At 37.6% G+C, this 21251-nt stretch overlaps 1 protein-coding gene and 1 long non-coding RNA gene across 8 annotated transcripts in view; one reads left to right on the forward strand and one right to left on the reverse strand.

Moving 5' to 3' along the window:
• LOC132379691 (uncharacterized) overlaps window positions 1-6621 on the forward strand; it is a 57305-nt gene extending 50684 nt beyond the window's left edge. For 4 of the 7 annotated variants that reach the window (XR_009507508.1, XR_009507509.1, XR_009507510.1 and 1 more), the window contains 3 exons: window positions 3069-3136; window positions 5719-5770; window positions 6030-6621. This is a non-coding gene — a long non-coding RNA (uncharacterized LOC132379691). Of the gene's footprint in view, window positions 1-3068; window positions 3137-5622; window positions 5771-6029 lie in introns of all 7 variants that reach the window. The other 3 variants (XR_009507512.1, XR_009507507.1, XR_009507511.1) reach the window with 2 other exon arrangements.
• Window positions 6622-6806: 185 nt separating this feature from the next.
• The window catches only part of LOC132379689 (rab11 family-interacting protein 2), a 136148-nt gene continuing 121703 nt past the window's right edge, over window positions 6807-21251 (reverse strand). Inside the window, exon 5 of the mRNA XM_059947947.1 lies at window positions 6807-11450. Coding sequence (XP_059803930.1) covers window positions 11226-11450 — 225 coding nt within the window. The 3' untranslated portion in view covers window positions 6807-11225. The remainder of the gene's footprint in view (window positions 11451-21251) is intronic.

Consider the following 21251-nt stretch of genomic DNA (forward strand, 5'->3'; position numbering starts at 1 on the left):
AGAGACATTCCAATTATTTTGAGAACTGGGGTTGTTTCTCCTTAGAGAGAAGATAGGCATTCGTAGATTCATAGCATCTGTGGAAGGAAGGCAATGATTAAAAAAAAGTCTTTTTCTTTCAACTGCTTTGACCTCCTGCAGATTGTTTGCTGATTCAGAGTGTAGCATCTGCAGTCTCTTATAGCTCCAGGTTTAGACAATATTTGATAGTGACCATAAAAACTAGGTGCAGAATTAGGCCATTCAGCCCATCAAGTACACTCTGCCATTCCATCATGGCTGATCCTGGATCCCATTCAACCCCATACACCTACCTTCTTACCATATCCTTTGATGCCCTGACCAATCAGGAAACGATCGTCCACCTTAAACATACCCAAGGACTTGGCCTTCACCACAATCTGTGGCAGAGTGTTCCATAGATTCACTACCCCCTGGCTAAAAAAAAAATCCTCATCTCTGTTCTAAAAGGTCACCCCTCAACTTTGTGTTCTCTACTTCTGGATATCCCACCATAGTAAGTATCCTCATCACATCCATCCTGACTAACCTTTCAACGTGCGGTAGGTTTCAATGAGGTCCTCCAGCATTTTTCTAAATTCCAGTGAGTACAGGCTCAAAGCTTCCAAATGCTCTTCAAGTTAACCCTTTTATTCCCAGAATCATCCTCACGAGCCTCCTCTGGACTCTCCCCAATGACAAGTCATCACTTTTATTGTCATTTCGACCATAACTGCTGGTACAGTACATAGTAAAAATGAGACAACGTTTTTCAGGACCATGGTGTTACATGACACAGCCTTTCTAAGACATGGGCCCCAAAACTGTTGACAATACTCCAAGTGTGGTCGGACTAGTGTTTTATAAAGGCTCAGCATTACCTCCTTGCTTTTATATTCTATTCCTCTTGAAATAAATGCCAGCTTTGCATTTGCCTTCTTGGAGTTGCACTTAAAATTAAGGACCACAAGAAATAGGTACAGAATTAGGCCATTGGCGCATCACTTGTGCTTTGACAGTCCATTGTGGCTGATTTATTATCCTTCACCCCACAACCTTTGACGTCCTGACTAATCAAGAACCTGTCAATCTCACTTTCAATATACCCAATGATTTGGGTTTCAAAGCCGTCTGTGGCAATTAGTTCCACAAATTCACTACCCTCTGGATATAGAAATTTCTTCTCATTTCTGCTGTAAAGGGAAGTCCCTATTCTGAGGCTACGCCTTCAGGTCCTAGACTCTACCACTATAGACACCTTTCCCTCCACTGTCTTGGCAGAAATTATTATTAGCCGAAATAAACAGAGGTAACATCACGATCAGACCGTTCCAGGAATATGCAATTTTTCATAACGATTTGTGATTTGGAATTCATTGCTATCAAGGGACTGGAGGTGTCAGAGAGGAGAGAGGACAAATCGGAAAGCTCACTATGGCCACAAGAGACCAAACGGCCTCTGAGTTGTACCATTCAATGAGAAAGAAACTCTTAACCCAGTGTTTTCACCTTCACCATTACATTTTTCTGTAAATGTCTGCAAGAAAATGAATCTCAAGGTAGTTAGTACATGGTTACATATACATATTACTTGTGACTTTGACATTTTAAAGCATCATTACACTACGATCCAACGATCAATTAAAGAAAAAAATCCCGACTGATTGAGAAAACCACAGTTCTTGTGGTAATCTCCCCTCGCGTCTTGATTATTATTGTTTCAACAAGCTGTAGTTGTCGCAGCGATTTTATACTTTTTGAGCGCAGTTGACGTTAAGCGTTCCAGTTCTTTCATTTCTTGACGGTGCCGACACCAATGTCACCACCCGTTATTTCAAAATATATCGAGTTCAACCTGCTGTTGTGTCCAGCAGACAAAAGACGAGCAAGAAGCAGCACGCTTCCAATGAAAAGAGATCACATTTTGTTCTTGTGCCCCAGTGTGGGTTTACATTAAAATAGGCGCATCTGTTGCAACCAGACACTTGCCGCTGTTTAAACGGCATACAGAGATCCATTAGCCACCTCAGAGCCTCCGGCAAATCCCAACAACCGCCGCCAGTTAACTGCACTGATTGTTCATGTAAACTTCAGAGCGAACATTATCATTTTAAAAAATTTGCGGCAGGCACATAACTTTCTAAAAGTGGTCCGTTAAGCTTTGGGAAGGAGTTAAGGGAAGAATGGGTCCCTGCTGTCGTACGGATAAAGTGAACTTTGCCAAATAGGTGAATTTATTTCTTCTGGAAGCATTCCTGATTCAGTTGAGCCAAGATGTTATTTCACAATGGTACTTTGAAAAAGTTATCAGAAAGTCGTGAAAGTTTGAGGCTGCAACGCCCTGGAAAGATTTATTTTAATATTTAAAAGCAGCACACGCCCGTGCAAATCTAGAAGATATACGGCGAGAGCGATCAGTGAACATTTCAGGAGCCAAAGTTTCTCGCCTTGTGTTGCCTCTGTTATCACCTGTTTATTGTCAGATTCTTTTCAGACGCGTGTCAGGTAGGAACGGAGACAATGGCAGAGACATGAGCCTCACGCGTGCCACGTCTGACATCTGATTTCTTTGGGCATTTTCAATTTCCATGGCAATCAAGATTAGTTTACTTTTTTTTAAACAAAGTGTTTTGCAAAAGATGGAAGCCTATGTCCAACGCGTGGACTCGAATGGAAGGAGCAGCTGGCTGCTGCTGCTGGGGGCTCCGAGGCATCTGCTCCTCCTGCTCGCTTTCTACATGAAACACCTTTATTCCATCTGCTAAACTCCCCCCTCCAAGCGTTTCAAATGATCACCCACCTGCAAGTGACAGCGGATATCGATCCGCTTTTATTAACCACCAGATTAGGCTAATTTCATTTCATTACAGACAGCACGCTTCTATTTAAGTGACACGCGTTTACCACCCGACCTCTAAACAACGGCATGTTTATAGACATTTCAGGTGTCGCCGTGCGAAGATCCTCTTTGTTGGGAATGGGATTAAGTTGCACCATTTTTCTTTCAATGACACCACTTTGATGATGATGTTACAAATTGCATGCAGTATTTTTTTCTCTTTTCTCAGGTCTCCAAGGAGCCATATGTTCTAGCAGTAGGTAAATGGATAAAAAACGCAAGAAAATCCACCCAAAGGTAAGTGGATTATCATTAATTTATTAAACTTTTTCCTATTCATAGAGTTTTGTTTAAAACATTCAACCCGCTGAAGTCAGTAAGGAAACCAGCCGATAAGGCGCGGAGCCACTAAAACCTTTAGCAGGTGAGAGCCGCTTCTGTACTCAGTGGAAGGGTGTAGGGGATTCAGATAAACGGAGATGGGGTTTATGAAACGTTACGACGTTAGTAATTTGCTTTTAATCTTACATTCATGGATTGCTTATACATATCTACAAATTCAATAGTAATAATAAACAATTTGGTTTGTTTGGATCGTATGTGACAGTAAAAGTTCACTAGGTGACATGGGTTCTACCTTTACTGAAGATTAATGGACACTTTTAAATGCCAACATGAGACAAAAAAACCGTCAGCGCACATTACTCACGATTTTGTATATTAAATAAATAACCAGCTAACTCTCCGTTATTCTAGGAATGAGAATCAACCGTTGTATAAAACCTTTTAAATAAACTTAACATGTTCCCTTTATCAGATTTACATTAAATCCACTTTGGAAGAGGATATACACAAGCATATTAAACTTTAATCCCTGTAATGAATGTAACATAACTATTATCAAATAACCTGAGCAAAGAACAAAGTACTGAGTAATTTGTTAAAATTGTTTTATAAAGCCAGCTGTCTAGTATCATCAATCGTTTGAGTGTTCTAATTTAAGGCCTCACCTTGTTTTACATGAATATCAATTAACGTAAACCTAAATTAAACTCTATATTAGCAATGCAGTTTATTTCTTGCAGTCAAACTATGGATTTAATAAAACGTGACCAAATTAATACAGTTGGTTTTTTTTTCAATGGAATTGCTCTTTTCACAGTTTAGATTTTTTTCTTTCAAACACCACTTGCAATAATTAATTCAAAATAGAAGAATCTGCAGCCAATCTTGGTAGACTGGGAATAATAATCTCAGTATTAAAGGAACAGAGTGTGCTAGTGTTTAGAAACTGGTGCAGGGGAATGGGTGATCAAACATTTTGTACTGTAAGAGAACCAAACAGCAGGTTCATTACTGTCCAATAGATTAGAACTGGAATTTGGAATCACCTTGTGCAGATATAATTTAAAATGTCATTACAAATCCCACTCCACATTATATTTAAATTCAATGGACATTAAGAACCCTTGGCATGGGTGTTCTCACAAAACATGAAAAATATCTGCAGAGTTGATGTGGAGAAAAAGTGTAATCTCCCCAGTACTGAAGTGAATGATTCCACTGCAAAACCAATCGTGAAACTTGTCCCATATTAATACAATTAAGCATCTTTTTTTAAAAGTGTTATTTAATTTAAAAAAGTGTAAAAAGGGTTTATTCTAATTGAGCACTGTGATTGTGAAAATATTTTAATTCAAAATAAATCAAAACAGAAACAAAGGCTCATTATTGATATATCATATGGTTTTAGTGACTATAAAAATGACATTTCTTTTAAAAAAAGATTTTTTTTGGTATCCTTATGGCCAAATGAAAAGCATAATAAAAAGAGTATCCTCAGAATTGCAAAGGAGCATACTGACTAGAAACATTCTCTAAAGTCTAGCTTCAGTAGCACGACTTATTTGTACTAGGTGTTCTATTTGAGAGACAGCATACAAGATCACAGAAACATGCTGGAATTTGCAAACTTTCAAGCTGAATGGGGCTAAATTTGCATGTCTGAAGCAGCACCGTTCATAATTTTAAACAAATTTAAAATTGTATTGTTTTTCTCCCCAACACTGTACTGATTTTCAATGTTTAGACAACACAATTACAAAATAAAATCACCTAATACCATATAATATATAATTTGGCACCATTCTGTAAGATGTCTCTGTATGTCCTCCCTGCGGAATGTGTGGGTTCTCCCTGGGTACTCTGGTTTCCTCCCATAGTTCAAAGACATACTGGATAGTTTAACTAACTAGCCATTGTAAACTATCCTGTGGTTAGGTTAGGATTCAATCAGGTTTGTTAGGGATTGTTGGGGTGGCGTGGCACGAAGGGCCTACTCCGGGCTGTATCACTAAATAAATAATTTAAAGTGGCAGAGAATAAAGGACTAGTTGTGATATGCTGAGAGGTGGCCAGGGGGATACTGGGGGCCATTAGGTTTCAGATTGAGCATCACCAATTTGCATCTCATTTAATGAAAAGCAAAGTAATTGTATCAAAATAACTGATTTACGAACGATTTTCTCAAGTTATTGTATCGAGGGAATTATAAATACAATTGATGAGGAACCTAGAAGCTAGAAATAGTGTACTACTTACTGAAACCTCCAACAAAAAATGATTCTCATTTGTCATTACTAACATAGAATGCTATATTGATAAATGGACATTTTGTATCTGCATGGTTCTCTATTTCAGTGGGCCAAATTAGTCCAATTGTGAAAATTTGCCAAAATTACCAGGTATTCTGAATGCTCAATCACCAGTTCTTGATTTCCCAGGGCCTACATTCTGTTTATGGTGTTTAATTTTGCTTTTCCATCATCAATGGAAAACACCTGTGCACTGCGTATCAAAATTTTTCATGATTCTAAAAGACCCCCGACTTGGTCGCATCTGAAGCATCTATTAAAAGAAAAGGAGATCCAGGTTTGTCAAATCTTTTCTTTGTGTAATTAATTCAGTACACACGAGAGATGATTGAAAAATGTCATTTAATAATAACTTAATCAGTAAATTAACACAATATTTTATAGCACCATTAGCTAAATGTGTTGGATTATCATATGAGTATGCTTAGATTTGGAAATTATATTGTCCATTTAATAAAAAAAAATATATTGCATTTATTGTGTATTTACTGGCATCTTTACAAACTGAGGACTATGCGTAATTTATTTTTATTTAGTGATAAAGCGTGGAGAAGACACTTCCGGTCCTTCAAGCCACACTGCTCAGCAACTCCACAGATCTGACTGACTCTAACCTAATTATGGGACAATTTACCAGTTAACCTACCCGGTATGTCTATGGACTGTGGGAGGAAACCGGAGTTCCCGGGGAAAACTCACACATCCTTTGGGGAGGTTATATAGAGACTGCTTACAGAACAGTGCCAGAATTGAACTTGGAATGTCCTGAGCTGAAACAGCATTGTGTTAACCACAATGCTACCATGATGATCAATTATCATTGGTCTTCCACATAATTTGGTCTTCATAGGTTTTATTCTATAAAAGATAATAAAAAAGATCACTGTTCAATAATGTCTCAAACCTATATTGAAAGCAATTTTAAGTGAAGACAAACTCAGAGCTAGCTAAAAGATACTACACACAGTTCTATGCTATAAAGATTTTAAATGCGAATATTTGTTTCTATTGCTCTTGAATGGAATAATTCTCCTAAACTGCAATCAAGTTAGTAAAAGTGGTTATATTTACAAATATTGCAAATTTGTGTATTATTTTGATGCACATTACAATCTGCAATTCCTTTTAAGTTTTGATATGCACCTTAAATGTGTTTTTAAAAAGTTATTCAAAAGTTGAACATTATAGCACTGCCTTAATAATCTTTTTAAAATGTTTCTTCATGGCCTTACAAGATTCTTAATGCAAGCATCAAATGAATTCAATTTATCCCTTTAACATGTTACTCTCCTGATAAAACAGGGACAACATTGCATATTATATTTGATAGACTTTATTGAACATATGAAACATGCAGTATTTGGTTTCTAGCAATGATAAGTTATGAGTTGGTACAGAAATGCAGAACATATTGAGGAATTTAATGTATTATGAAAGATATGCTTTGCCACAACTTGCATTGTAAATGCAATCAAACCATTAATAGATTAATACCATCAGAAATCTTTAACCCATTGTATTTTTTTAAACATGCAATCAAATTGAAAGCCATTTATAAACATCCTTTAATAATAAAATGCATGCTACATCAAGCCACATGCAGCCACTTTTAGGTTATTTCCAATACCAAGTATGGAATACTCATTTCATATAAAACACAAACATACTGACTTAAATTTCTAGTTTTTTAATGTCATAAGTACTGTACAAGCAAGCTAAATGAATCATTTTACTTAAAATGCTTTTGATTCATACAATTTGACAGGAAGATATGTAAATTTTCATTTAAAAAAACTTCTTGCAGGTCATGCCTAATGCATTTAAAAGCATCAAACGAAAACCTTGCATAATACATTGCTATGTGTAGAAACCTCATCATAGTATGCTAAATTCAATTTTCACTGTGGAAATTGTCCATTATATTACTGTGCAGAACTAAACTTAAAGCAGCATGGATGTCCATGCAGTATACTTTTTGGCTGATGATAAATAGATTAGAATATTTTTAAATAAAATGGAATAAAGCCACATTCATGTTTATTATGTTCTACTGTCTTTGTATCAAAATATTATTAACTCATTCTTAAAAGTTTACAGAAAACCCTGTGCACGATTTGTGCATAAATCTGTGCCGTGACTTGGAAGTGGGAATAAATTCTGAACAACCAGGTCATAGGGCAAAGCTAGTACCAGAATGGATACAATAATCAAATATGAAGAGTTAAGTTAGAGAAGTTTTAGAACTTTACAGGCAAATTAGCTTTGCCAACTTTCCTCAGAAGACTCTGGTACCAATCAGTGTTAATTCTGAAGTCAATGAAGGCATTTCAGCTATGGCAATTTACAGTCTTCACCAAAGAGTAAGTATGATGTCTACTCAGTGAGAGTACCAGCTAGAGTACTGGACTAAATTGTTTAGCAGCAAACTATTTGCCCAAGAAGTCAGCAGAACAGAAAGAAACCTAGCAATGTTCAAGTAAACTGTACTTTTGAGTATCGACTTAAAACTGAAAGATTCAGCTGCATTCCTTGTTTCTCTCGACTTTTAATCTATTTTGATATTTGCCCCATTTGTACAATTTATTGGTAGTGATGAGTACTTTGGTGAACTTGCAACTTTAGTTATTAAGTCCTTAACTCTGAAGTAGCTTGTAGCCTATACAGGTGTGGGGTTGGGTTTGTATGTTAGGTTATTTACAAAATGTTCAAATTTCCCACAACAGCTAACCAGTGAGGTAAGTCAACTGCCTTGTGATTTGATTAAGATGCTGAAGTGAAAAAGCTTATACTTATTCATTATGAAGCATAAATATGCAAAATTTCCTAGCACCAATGCATATACCTGTTCCAGTTACACAATACAATTCCTTTGTAAAGGATCTCAATTGGTTTGTTTACTATTTCACAAACTAATAAAGAGCGAGTAAAGGCAGTGATAAGACAGGAACACTTTCCATCACAATGTTTTAACTAGGAGTACAAAAATGGTATTTGGAGTCAATTAGCAACCTCATCATGAAAAAGTAAAAATGTGCCAAGTAAAATATATTGGCACAACAGAAGATTACTAACAATGGCCCAGAAGTACATTCACTTTTCAATTGTGAAATTGCATGCAACATTTCTACGAGTCAAAGTGTAATTGAAATGTGGTCAAGCCCCAGTGTGTAGTATAATTACTGTGGTCTTCATACAAATCAATATAACTAAAAACTGAATAATATTACATTATCCTCAAGAACTGGCATTATTACATAAAGACTAAGAAAACAATCATACCATTGAAGGACCCATTTTCAAATGTCTTTGTGTAAAGATTAAATACCCCAAGCTGGAATTGTACTGCACTGTGAACTCCCACTACAAATAGAATGCTGACTCCTTCAGCTCTGTAATTGGCAGTTGTCATAGAGTTCAAGCAAGCATTGTTCTCATTAAATGTGCACCTTATTAACATGCACAAATTCACGTACCTTTTGCAACTCAGTTTTCTCTGTATGTTGCATTTACAAAGACTTAATTAAAAAAATTCACCTGTCCTACATACTTGTAACTGGTTTGCTTCTAAATTATTAGTTATCTAACAAGCACCTTAAAGAGTTAAAGAATAAGACAACTTAAAGGTGGCATTTCTGTGAAACATTTAAAAAAAAGCAAGTGCACCATTTAAATATTTTGTTGCAAAATTTCATTTACAAAAAGTGCAAAAGCAATATTGGCACCCAACATTTACAAAGATAAATGTATTTTGTAAAAATTAAAAAAAAAAGTATCCATCTTATCCAAAGAAAGAAGCTACAAGAAATCGAGGTCTGGAGCAGGTGGACAAATAATTGGGGTATGTTATACTTCACTATTACTGAAAAGCCTCTATAAATGTAGTTCTTAATTAATGATTCTAGAGGAAATAGGGCTGGTCACTTTCATGTGTTAGACACACCCCATATCTGAAGATGCTTACTAGGCGAAGTGACATCAATTTCTAGGCACATGCTCCAAATAGGCATAGTTGCCTTACTTCTAAAATGTTACTTTGGACTATGGCTTATTTTAAATGCACACAAAATCCAAGTGTATATTTGGCATGAAATGCACAACTTTTACTCAAAACACCAAAGTTGTGTCCTTTACATAAATGCATGTAACAGTGTTTGTAAATTTTACAGTATAATTCCTCAGAGTTGGCATTCTTTCTGAAATACTGAAGGATCCATTTATTGTGCAACCTCTGTACTACAGTATAAAAATGTAGTAGTACTTGGGGCTGGAATTGACTGAACTGTGAACTCTGTACAAGATAAGATGGCGATATTCGTTGATAGGAAATGAAAGGACAGCGTGGTGGTTTGCTGCCTTCCTTCATCATAGTGTTCTCTTGTCACCATTATATAGCAAACTATCTTTCACTGGAATCTCATCATAGTGTTCTACTGTCATCTTTATATAGCCAAACTACCTTTCACCAATATCTCATCATGTAACCAATGTTTTAAGTTTTGTTCATATTTTGGGGAGGGATGGGAGTGTAGTGGTTAGAACCATGCTTTACAGTACCAGCAATCCGGGTCAACTTCAAGGGTGTTTTCCCCATGACTGCGTGGTGGAGTTCCTTCAGGTACTGCAGTTTCCTCCCATGTTGCAAAGGTGTGCTGTTTGGTCATTGTAAATTGCCCTATGATTAGGCTGAGTTAAAATGGGGGTTGCTGGGTGGTGTAGTTCGCAGAGGTGAAAGGGCCTATTCTCTGTAATCAATAAATGTTTTGCAAAAAGAATGCTCATTGTATTTTACTGTACACTTTCATTAGAGCAAGATAAATTGGACAACAAAATGAATGTAGAAAAAAACTGGATTTGCAATGCAGTATTAGGCAAATACATGTGGAAATGTGTATGAAAACAAGCTTCAAAAAAGTATTTTGTTCTAGAAGAACTGGAAGATTCAAATACAATAGATAACAAAGTGATTAGTTTGACACTGTTCAATATACTGACATCTTGTTCAAATACATTCAAATTAACCCTCACAATTTTTGCAAAATAAAGAACACCACTAAATTTATTTTGCTTCACAAAATAACTGAATGAGACCCTTTCCCAGAGCACACAGACACACAATATATAATCAAGTAATAGGCAAGTATTAAAGGATAAATTTTGGCATCAAATGGTGTATTGACATTTCGATTCACAAGATTCAAGTAAGAGAATGGCTTTCATAACGTAACAGGAAGCATGACCATTCTTCAAAATGAATGCAAGACCCTTCTGAGGGATGCAATCAGAACTGCAACCATTTAAATGTAATTTACAATGTGACCATCTTCATTTCTGATTCTATATCATTCTATTGGTGCTACATTCCAGTTAGATAATACAAAAATACATCTGTGAGATCAGCTTGTGAGAGTGATGCAGAACCAAGGCTCTTCCGCGATCAATCTAACTCCGTGAATTCACTTTGTAATATCCTATTAATATCTTATCCATACATGAATGAACTAACTTTGAAAAAAAATTTCAGGTTAAGTTCATGTTTAGGGTTAGTCTAATTGGGAAGTAATGCAAGATGTATAGATTCTATTCTGCTTGGCAGTAAACATTCAATACTCACTACAGAAAGCTTTGCAGTATCTCTGCTCTAGAAATTCTTTACCTGTTTATAGATTATACAAGTCTTCAGAGATGATTCAACACACCTAATACATTTGATCAATTCCAAAATATTAATTGAATCATTTGTTTTTCGACAGCTTTCCAGCTTTTCTAGATGGTTCATATGGTACTCTAAGAATGCTAGGAGTTTCCTCCATCACTCGTACAAGGAGGTTATCGATGTAATCCTCAAGTTCCCGGATTTGGCTGTCCTTCTTTTTAACAAGTTCTTTGTGTTTCATCAGTTCATAGATCAGTTCATCATAGGATAAATTACGATATGTAGTGGTTAGGAAGCTGGGATCCTGAAACCAGAAACTAATATTAGATTGTATACATTTTTATCTTTCTAATATCAAGGACTCAAGCAACACCCACAATGTGCTGCAGGAACTCAGCAGGTCAGGCAGCATGGAGGGGAATAAACAGTTGGTATTTCGGGCTGACACTCAATAACAGTTGTTTTAGGATTGTTTGCTGAGCGTGGAGGTTAGGTCACAAATGTTTTGTCACCAGTCCAGGTGACATTATTAGTGCTCAGCAAAAAAAAACACACAACAGCACCCTGATAATGTCATCTCTACTGGTGATGAAATGTTTGTGACCTCGCCTCCAGGCTCAGTGAACAGCCAGTGCTACCGATCTTCTCATTCATTTATGATTGTTGCTTTAATTAAATTCAAGTTCCAGTTTAATTATCTCTCAACCATATATGAATACAGGCAAATGGAACAGCATTCCTCCAGGGCCAAAGTGCAAAACACAGTACCAAAGGCCATACACGGCATAAGGCTGATACAGCACATATAAGAGAGCTGTAAACTTAGCTACACACAAAAAAATCCTAAACAAAACTGAATATACCGATCATTTAAAACATGAAGAGAAGCACTATTATCCTCGCAAAAGGCAGAGATCTACAAACACTGAAAGAATTTGAACAGTGATTTTGTTGGAAACCAGTGGAAAGGGAGTTTATCTAAAAGCCAAGGCACCAAAAGAACTCCTGCCTCACCCCTCCTTTCTCTGCAATACTAAACCCATCTCTTTTCTTTCTTTTCCTATCAGGGAAGGTCATCAACCTGATATGTTAATTGTTTCTTTCTCAGAAGCTTCTGCCTAACCTGCTGAGTATTCACAGCACTGCTTTAATTGCATATTTACAGCTGCTGTGGTCATGAAGAGGTATACCTTATTTGGATGTACAAATTGAACATTAGAAATAATTTGATATTTAAAAACAGATGCTTTTATATAACTTATTTTACAAAACTACATTTAATAGGCATGAAAAATAAAGACTGATATTTCTTATCTGAACTAATAGTAAGTAAAATATACTTGGCAAAATCACCTGAACGTTTGGGCAGATTTATAACTAATAACCAAAAATATAATTAGCTTTGTCCTTTTTATTAGTTGTATCTGTGTACTGATAATTAGTGTGTGACTCCTTGATTAATACTTCCACATTTTCACTCTGAGATGAGGGGGAGGAATGCACAATGGTCTTAAATGAATAACCAGAAGTATTATTGAGAAATAATATATTAACTTATAAATTGTATTTAACCATCACTCTTGGATCATGAATGGTTCAAAATTAGTTCCATTTTGCTCAGTATGCCGAAATACTTTGTTGAAGGACAATCTTGTGTGATTGGACTAATTCCTCCAAATAGAAATGTGGGCAGCTTACCTTAAGGTACCTGAGAAAGTAACCTCCCACAGCAAGCCGGATTTTGTGAGGAAATGCTAGCTGGTGCCAGCAAGTTTAGGATTTTCCTGAATGAGGAAATCTTCACAAAGTTACCTCTTGCAAGCTGGCAGGTTGTAAAACACCTTCACCTATTAACCCACCCCACTACCACAACATACACATCACCTAGCACCACTTTACGTACATTCAATCATTCTGTGAATATAACAGCAACTGTACGCTGTTTTGTAAGATTGCTTTTGATTTAGTTTTTATTATTGTGTTCTTTATGATTTTTTTTTGGTTCTGCATTGGATCTGGAATAATCATTTTGTTCTCTTTTACGTTTGTATACCAAAGTATGACAACAATCTTGAATCTTGAAAATGCTGGCAGTTGTCTGCAGACAGGACTGTTTGACTGAACATAACCAACAGAAATTTCGGCAGCAATTTTAGGATTTAAATGCTTTCAATTTGATAGCATTAGTGTTTTATACAAAATTAAACTTTGGAATGTTTTGTTCATTCGCTACCATCAGGTCACTAACTCTGGACCATGTCTGCACCATATTACAATTGTAGAGCTTGAGGATATAGCCTTATACTACCAAGTTACATGACCCCTGTTTTGAATGACATTGTTCAATGAGCAAAAATTTAAATACGCACCCATTACATTTTTCCTAAATAATTTCCAATAGACTGAAATGACGATCAGAAAGAAAATAGCTAATTCAATTATCAAAAGGAAAATATTTTTCTTTAAATATTAAATGAGAGAGTAGCAAGTTCAAATTGAGGTACATATATAATTAAGTTTATCAACATCCTAAATAGATTATACTTTCTCAAAGCATTTTTTGTTCCCTTAACCTAATTTACATATAATGATCTTTGGCCATCAGCTGTCACAACTGGCCTCCCACAGTCAGTAGCCTGATCAAACTAAAACTGCTGCATTTTGACTGACCGATGCCTGAGATAAATTACTAATTGATTATTAGGTTAACAGGAACTGAACTTGCAAAAAAAAGTTTAGAAATATTTTACAAAGCCTCCTGACGTAATGCAGGCATTATCACCTGGGTTATGATAGTTTTCCTGCCTCACATTATGGCACAGCTTAAAACCACCCTAGCCTTAACTTCTCTCCATCTTTGTAACCTCCCATAGCCTCTTAACCTTTTCAATCGTGTTCCTCCACTTCCAGCCAGTTGTGCATACTCCAACTTTCATCATTCTGCTACTGACTTACTGACATTTTCCAAATCTCAAAGATGATACCATTATGAACACTATATACCTCTATAAATTACTAGGCTAAAAGCTTAACATTTTTAGTGGAACTCTATTTTCCAAAAAAAAACATGGCATACTTTAGATTAGGACCACAAGAGAAAGAGTATAAAAAAGATGGACTGTATTGATCAAAGCACATGTATGTGTCACCATATACAACCCTGAGGTTCATTTTCTTGTGGGCATTCACAGTTAATACAAGAAACACAATACAATCAATTAAAGACAGGATGGACAAACAGGCAATGTGCAAAAGTCAACAAACTGTGCAAATACAAAGGAAAAAAGAAATAATAATTATTATAATAAGCATTTTTAAAATTCATTTACAGGATGTGGGGGGTCACCAGCTAAGCCAGCGTTTATTGCCCAATCCTAGTAGCCCTCGAGAAGATGGTGATGAGCTGCCTTCTTGAGCCATTGCAGTCCCTGAGGTGTAGGTACACCCAGTGCTTTTAGGGAGGGAATTCCATGATTTTGAACCAGCGACTATGAAGGAATGGCGAGAAGCTTCCAAGTCAGGACGGTGAGTGATCTGGAGGGGGATTTTCAAATGGTGGTGTTCCCAGGTACCTGCTGTCTCATCCTTCTAGATGGTAGTGGTCGTGGGTCTGGAAGATGCTGCTTTAGGAACTTTGGTGTGTTGTTGCAGTTCATCTTGTAGATAGTACACACTGCTGCAACTGTTTGCAACTGGTGGAGGGATGGGTTGCTTGTGGAAGGGGTACCAGTCAAGTGCCTTGTACTAGTGGTGTTCCTTGGGATCAGTTATTAGGACAGTTACTTTTCACTTTGTCAATGATTTAGATCATGGAATTAATGGGTTTGTGGCAAAGTTTGCAGATGACACGAAGATAGGTGGAAGGATAGGTAATGCTGAGGAAGCAATGCAATTACAGCAGGACTTGGACAAATTGGAAGAATGGGCAAAGAAATGGCAGATAGAATACAGTGATGGGAAACGTATGATAATACATTTTGAATAAAAGTATAAAAGTGCAGACTATTATCTAAATGGGGAGAATATTCAAATGGCAGAGGTGTAGTGGGAATTAGGAGTCCTTATGTAAGACTCCCAGAAGGTTAATTTATGGGTTGAATCTGTGCTGAAGGTGGCAAATGCAATGTTGGCATTCTTTTCAAGGAGAGCAAAATATAAAAACCAGGAGATAATGCGGAGGCTTTATAAGACATTAGTCAGGACACACTTGGAGTATTTTCAACAGATTTAAGCCCTATATCTCAGAAAGGAAGTGCTGTCATTGGAGAGAGTCCAGAGGAGGTTCACAAGGGTGATTCTGGGAATGAAGGGGTTAACATATGAGGAGCATTTGAGAGCTTTGGGCCTGTACTCACTGGCATTTAGAAGAATGTGGGGGGGGGGTTCTCATTGAAACCCACTGAACATCGGAAAGATCAGATAAAGTGAATATGGCGAGGATGTTTTCAATGCTGGGGGTGTCCAGAACTAGAGGTCACAGCCTCAAAATTAGGGGGAATGACCATTTAGAACAGAGGTAAGAAGGAATTTTTTTTTTAGCCAGAGAGTAGTGAATCAGTACAATGCTCTCCCACAGACTGTGGTGGAGGCCAAGTCAGTGGGTATATTTAAGGCTGAAATTGATCATTTCCTGATCAGTCAGGGCATCAAAGGATATGGTGAGAAGGTAGGTGTAGGGAGTTGACTGGCATCCGGGATCAGCCATGATGGAATGGCAAAGCAGACTCGATGGACTGAATGGCTTGATTTTGCTCCTATGTCTTATGGTAAGGTGGCTCGGTTATTGAAAAATGGAATCACATCCTTAGAAAGAGCTGATAAAGGATCAGAAGATGCAGAATCCTTGTGGATAGAGTTAAGAAACTGTAAGGTTAAAATGACTCCCGAACAGTAACCAGGATGTGAGATACAAATTTCAAAGAGACATAGAATAGTATGTAATAAGGACAATATTATGATAGTTATAGGGGATTTCAATACGCAGGTAGTTTGGGGAAAAAAAAAATCAGATTGGCGTTGGATCCCAAGAGAGGGATCCTACAAAGCAATGCCTACAAAATGCATTTTTAGAGTAGCTTGTGATTGAGCCCACTAGAGAAAAGCAATTCTTGATTGGGTATCACTTAATGAACCAGATTGGATTACAGAGCTTAAGGTAAAGGAACCCTTAGGAGATAGTGATCATAATATAAACACAAGAATATCAGTCTGTAACACACACAAATTGCTGGAGAAACTCAGGTCAGCCAGTCCTGAAGAAGGGTCTCGGACTGAAATGTAAATTGCTTATTCATTTCCATAGATGCTGCCTGACCAGCTGAGTTCCTCCAGTGATCATAATATGGTAGAATTCACCTTGCAGTTTGAGAGAACAAAGATAAAATCAGATGTATCAGTATACATTGATGTGTAAAGGGAACGACAGAAGCATCAGAGAGGAGCTCACCCAAGTTGACTGGAAAGTTGACACCAGCTGGAAAGACAGAACAATAGCAATAGATGAAGTTTCTGGGGGCAGTTTGAAAGATGCAGGATAGATTATCCCATAAATGAAGGATTCTAAAAGGAGGATGAGGCAACTGTGGGTGACAAGGGAAGTCAAAGGCAGCATAAAAACTAGAGAGAGAGGGTATGAAAAAAGATTGGGAAGCTTTTAAAAACTAACAGGAGAGAAAAAACAAGGAGAGAAAAGATAAAATATGAAGGTAAGCTAGTCAAAAATATCAAAGGGGTATTGAAAGTTTATTTTTATCAGATATATATATTAAGAGTAAAAGAGAACTGAGAGTGTATATTGGACCACTGGAAAATAATGCTTGAGAGGTAGCAATGGGGGATAAAAAATGCCATATGAATTTAATAAATATTTTGTATAAGGCTTCATTGTAGAAGGCACTAGCAGTATGCCAGAAAATTGAGAATATCAGTGAGCAGAAATGAGTGTAGTTGCCATTACTTAGAAGTAGGTGCTTGGGAAGTTGAAAGGTCTGAAGGTAGATAAGTCACCTGGACCATATGAACTACACCCTAGGGTTCTAAAAGAGGTAGGTAAAGAGATAGTGGATACATTAGTAATAATCTCTAGATTCTGGAATGATTCTGGAGGACTGGAAAATTGCAAATGTCACTCCATTCTTTAAGAAGGGAGGAAAGCAGAGGAAGGGAAATTGTAGGTCAGTTAACCTGACTTCAGTGTTTGAGAAGATATTAAGAGTCCAGGCACATTATAAAGTGTATGCCAAACTCAGCATGGTTCCCTTCAGAGTAGATCTGTTGGAATTCGTTGAGGAAATAACAGGCAGGATAGACAAAGGAGTGTCAGTGAATGTTGTTTACTTAGAATTTCAGAAGGCCCATGACAAGGTGTCCTGCTTAACAAGGTGGGAGCCAATGGTATTACAGGAAATATACTAATTAAAATGGATAGAGGGTTAGCTGCCTGGCAGGAGGCAGACTGGGAATAAAGAGGGCCTATTCTGGTTGGCTTTCGGTGACAAGTGGTGTTCGCAGGAATCGCTATTGGGACCGCTTCATTTCATGTTATATGTTAAGAGCTTGGATAATAGAATTGACGGCTTTGTGGCCAAGTTTTTAGAAGATATATAGATTAGTGGAGGGGCAGGTACTGTTGAGGAAACAGGGAGTCCAGGAAAGACTTGGACGGATTGGGAGAATAAGCAAAAAACTGACAGATGCAATGTAGTGCCAATAAAGTGAATGGTCATGCATTTTGGAAGAAGAAATAAAGGCATAGCCTATACCCTAAACAGGGTGAAAATTCAAAAATCAGAGCTACCAAGGGACTTGGGAGCCCTTGTGCAGGATTCCCTGAAAGTTAACTTGCAGATTGAGTCACTGGTAAAAAAGGCAAATGCGCTGTTGGTTTTCAATTCACGATAGCTGGAATATAAGAGCAAGGATTTGATGGTAAGGCTTTATAAGGCATTGGTCAGATGGTACAGAGGATGTTGACAAGAATAATTCCAGGAATGAAAGGCTCATCGTATGAGGGGCGTTTGGTGATTCTGTGTCTGTGGTCGCTGGGGTTTAGAAGAATGAGAGTGAATCTTATTGAAACCTATTGAATATTGATGGTCTAGGTGGTGTGGATATGGAGAGGATGTTTCTGGTAGTGGGAGAATCAAGGACCAGAAGGCACAGCCTGAGAATAGAGGGACATCCATTTAAAAGAGAAATTAGAAAGAATTCCTTTTGCCAGAGGGTGGTGAATCTGTGAAATTCATTGCCATAGATGGCTCTCAAGTCACTGAGCATACTTAAAGCAGAGGTTGACAGGTTTTTGGTTAGGGAAAGTGTTTAAAGTTACAGAGAGAAGGCAGATGAATGGGTTTGAGAGGAAAACTGGACCAGCCATGATGAAATGGAAGAGCAGAACCAATGGGTCCAAATGGTCTAATTCTCCTCCTAATTCTTACGGTCTTATGGAAAGGGATAATTAATCAGCCATGATGGAATGGCAGAGTAAACTCGAAGGGTTGAGGTGCCTAATTCCACTCTTATGCCTTCTAGTTAGGGTTAATAATTTGTGGGTGCTGGAAGCAGGGTGACACAGGCTGCTCCAAGCACATCATGTGACTATGTTGGTCATTGAAGCAAACAATGTATTTCACTTGATGTTTTTGCATACAAGCTAATCTTTACCCTTTAAATCTTTCTCTCATGATCTAATAGCAGAAATTGATTCAGGCACTAAATCATTCTTAAGCTTTCAGAACAGAAAATTATGTCCAAAATACTGCTTCTGCCAACTTACTCTGTTGGAAGAAGACTGTATAATCTGTAGATGAAGATAAATTAATGTAAAGGAATGCAATTTACAACTCTGAAACATTCTTTGAATATATCCAAATAGGATATTTGATTTCTTTCTGGATGTTGTAATTGCAGTTATTTCTAAAAGTACTGTTTGTAACTGCTGTAAGGGAATCCATACTATAAAACCATCTAACATTAAACTGAGAAATGATGCAAAAGCTTTTCTCGTTATATTGAAATTATTTATTTTAAGGTATGTCTAACAATGCAACCAGGTATCTGCAGGAGTTTGAATCAGTCTGTTAGGGTGGAAAATAAGGCAAGCAGTGATCTCGTCATTACTGTTCTAATAAGGAACTTTACTCTGGGAATATTGGTATAGTTACTTTCACATCTATTGTTTTACTCCCTTGTCTAACCTTTAGTATTTAATTAGGTATTAAGGAGTTTTCAAAAAACTCTCAACTGGCAGCTACTCCTGTTTAAATATCACTTTTTGGAAACAGATACTGGCATTAGTTCAGAGATGGCAGTAGATCTAATTATTATACACACACCCAGAACGAAGGGTACCTAATGAGGGGGAACAGAAAACAAATTTATCCTGAAACTTCAATGACAACCACATGAATTATGTACCAAATGAATCTATGCAAAATGAAAGAATGGAGCCAACTTGGCACTCTTCCGTGTACAGATAATTTTATAGTATCCCCTTGCCATTAAAACATCTTCATTAAAAATTAATAAAAACATGATATTTTAACAACTGTAATTAAACAGGAAATTTATTTTACACTTTACATAAAAATAAAAGTTCCCAAAATAATTGAAAGAACATGACATAAGTCAGATCTTGACACTAGTTGTCAGAATATTTACAGCAATTGCCAATTCATTGCAGTTAATCTTACAAGATTACAGCCTGCAACTATATTTTAAATTGGGTAATGGCTACACATTTGAATAGCTTCACTGAGATTCTCAATATAGTTATGTTGACTGATTCTTTGATAGGCAGTTTAAGTCCCTTTACCAAATATAATATTTTGGATAATATACTGAATAAGAATTTTGCATCAGTTTTCTCTGTGGAAGACACTAACAGTATGCTGGAAATTTGAGAGTGTCAGGGGGCAGAAGCAAGTGCAACTGCTATTACTAAGGAGAAGGTGCTTGGGAAACTGGAAGTTCTTAAAGTAGATAAATCACCTGGACCAGATGGACTACATAACAAGGTTCTGAAAGAGGTAGCTAAAGAGATTGAGAAGGCAATAATAATGATCTTTCAAGAATCACTAGATTCTGCAATGCTTCTGGAGGACTGGAAAATTGCAAATGTCACTCCACTCTTCAACACGGGAGGGAGGCAGAAGAAAGGAAATTATAGGCCAGTTAGACTGACTTCAGTGGTTGGCTGGATGTTGGAGTTAGGTTACTTCGAGGCACATGATAAAGTCAGCATCAACACGTACAACACGCTGGAGGAACTCAGCAGGTCGGGCAGCATCCGTTGAAACGAGCAGTCAATGTTTTGGGCCGAGACCCTTCATCAGGACTGAAGAAGGAAGGGACAGGGGCCCTATAAAGAAGGTGGGGGGAGGGTGGGAAGGAGAAAGCTGGTGGGTGCTAGGTGAAAAACCAATCAGAGGAAAGATCAAGGGGTAGGGGAGGGGATAGGCAGGAGAGGTGAAGAAGTAATGAAAGGGGAAAGCACTATGCGTACCAGAAGAAGGCAGAATCAAGAGAGAGGTGATAGGCAGCTGGATTAGGAGGCAGAGTGAAAGTGGGATGGGGGAAGGGAGGGGGAGGGAATTACCGTAAGTTGGAGAATTCGATGTTCATACCAATGTATACCCAGACGGTATATGAGGTGTTACTCCTCCAACCTGACTTTGGCCTTATCATGGCAGTAGAGGAGGCCATGTATGGACATAACCGAATGGGAATGTGAAGCAGAGTTGAAGTGGATGGCAACCGGGAGATCCTGTCTGTCATGGCGGACGGAGCGGAGGTGCTCGATAAACAGACAGGATCTCCCGGTTGCCATCCGCTTCAACTTTGCTTCACATTCCCATTCAGATATGTCCATAAATGGCCTCCTCTACTGCCATGATGAGGCCAAACTCAGGTTGGAGGAGCAACACCTCATATACCGTCTGGGTAGTCTCCAGCCCCTTGGTATGAACATTGAATTCTCTAATTACGGTAATTCCCTCCCCCTCCCTTCCCCCATCCTACTTTCACTTTGCCTCCTCTTTCAGCTGCCTATCACCTCTCTCATGATTCTGCCTCCTTCTACTACCCATAGTGCTTTCCCCTTACATTC

The sequence above is a fragment of the Hypanus sabinus genome, chromosome 22 (assembly GCF_030144855.1).
Source record: "Hypanus sabinus isolate sHypSab1 chromosome 22, sHypSab1.hap1, whole genome shotgun sequence".
Taxonomy (NCBI): Eukaryota; Metazoa; Chordata; class Chondrichthyes; order Myliobatiformes; family Dasyatidae; genus Hypanus; species Hypanus sabinus.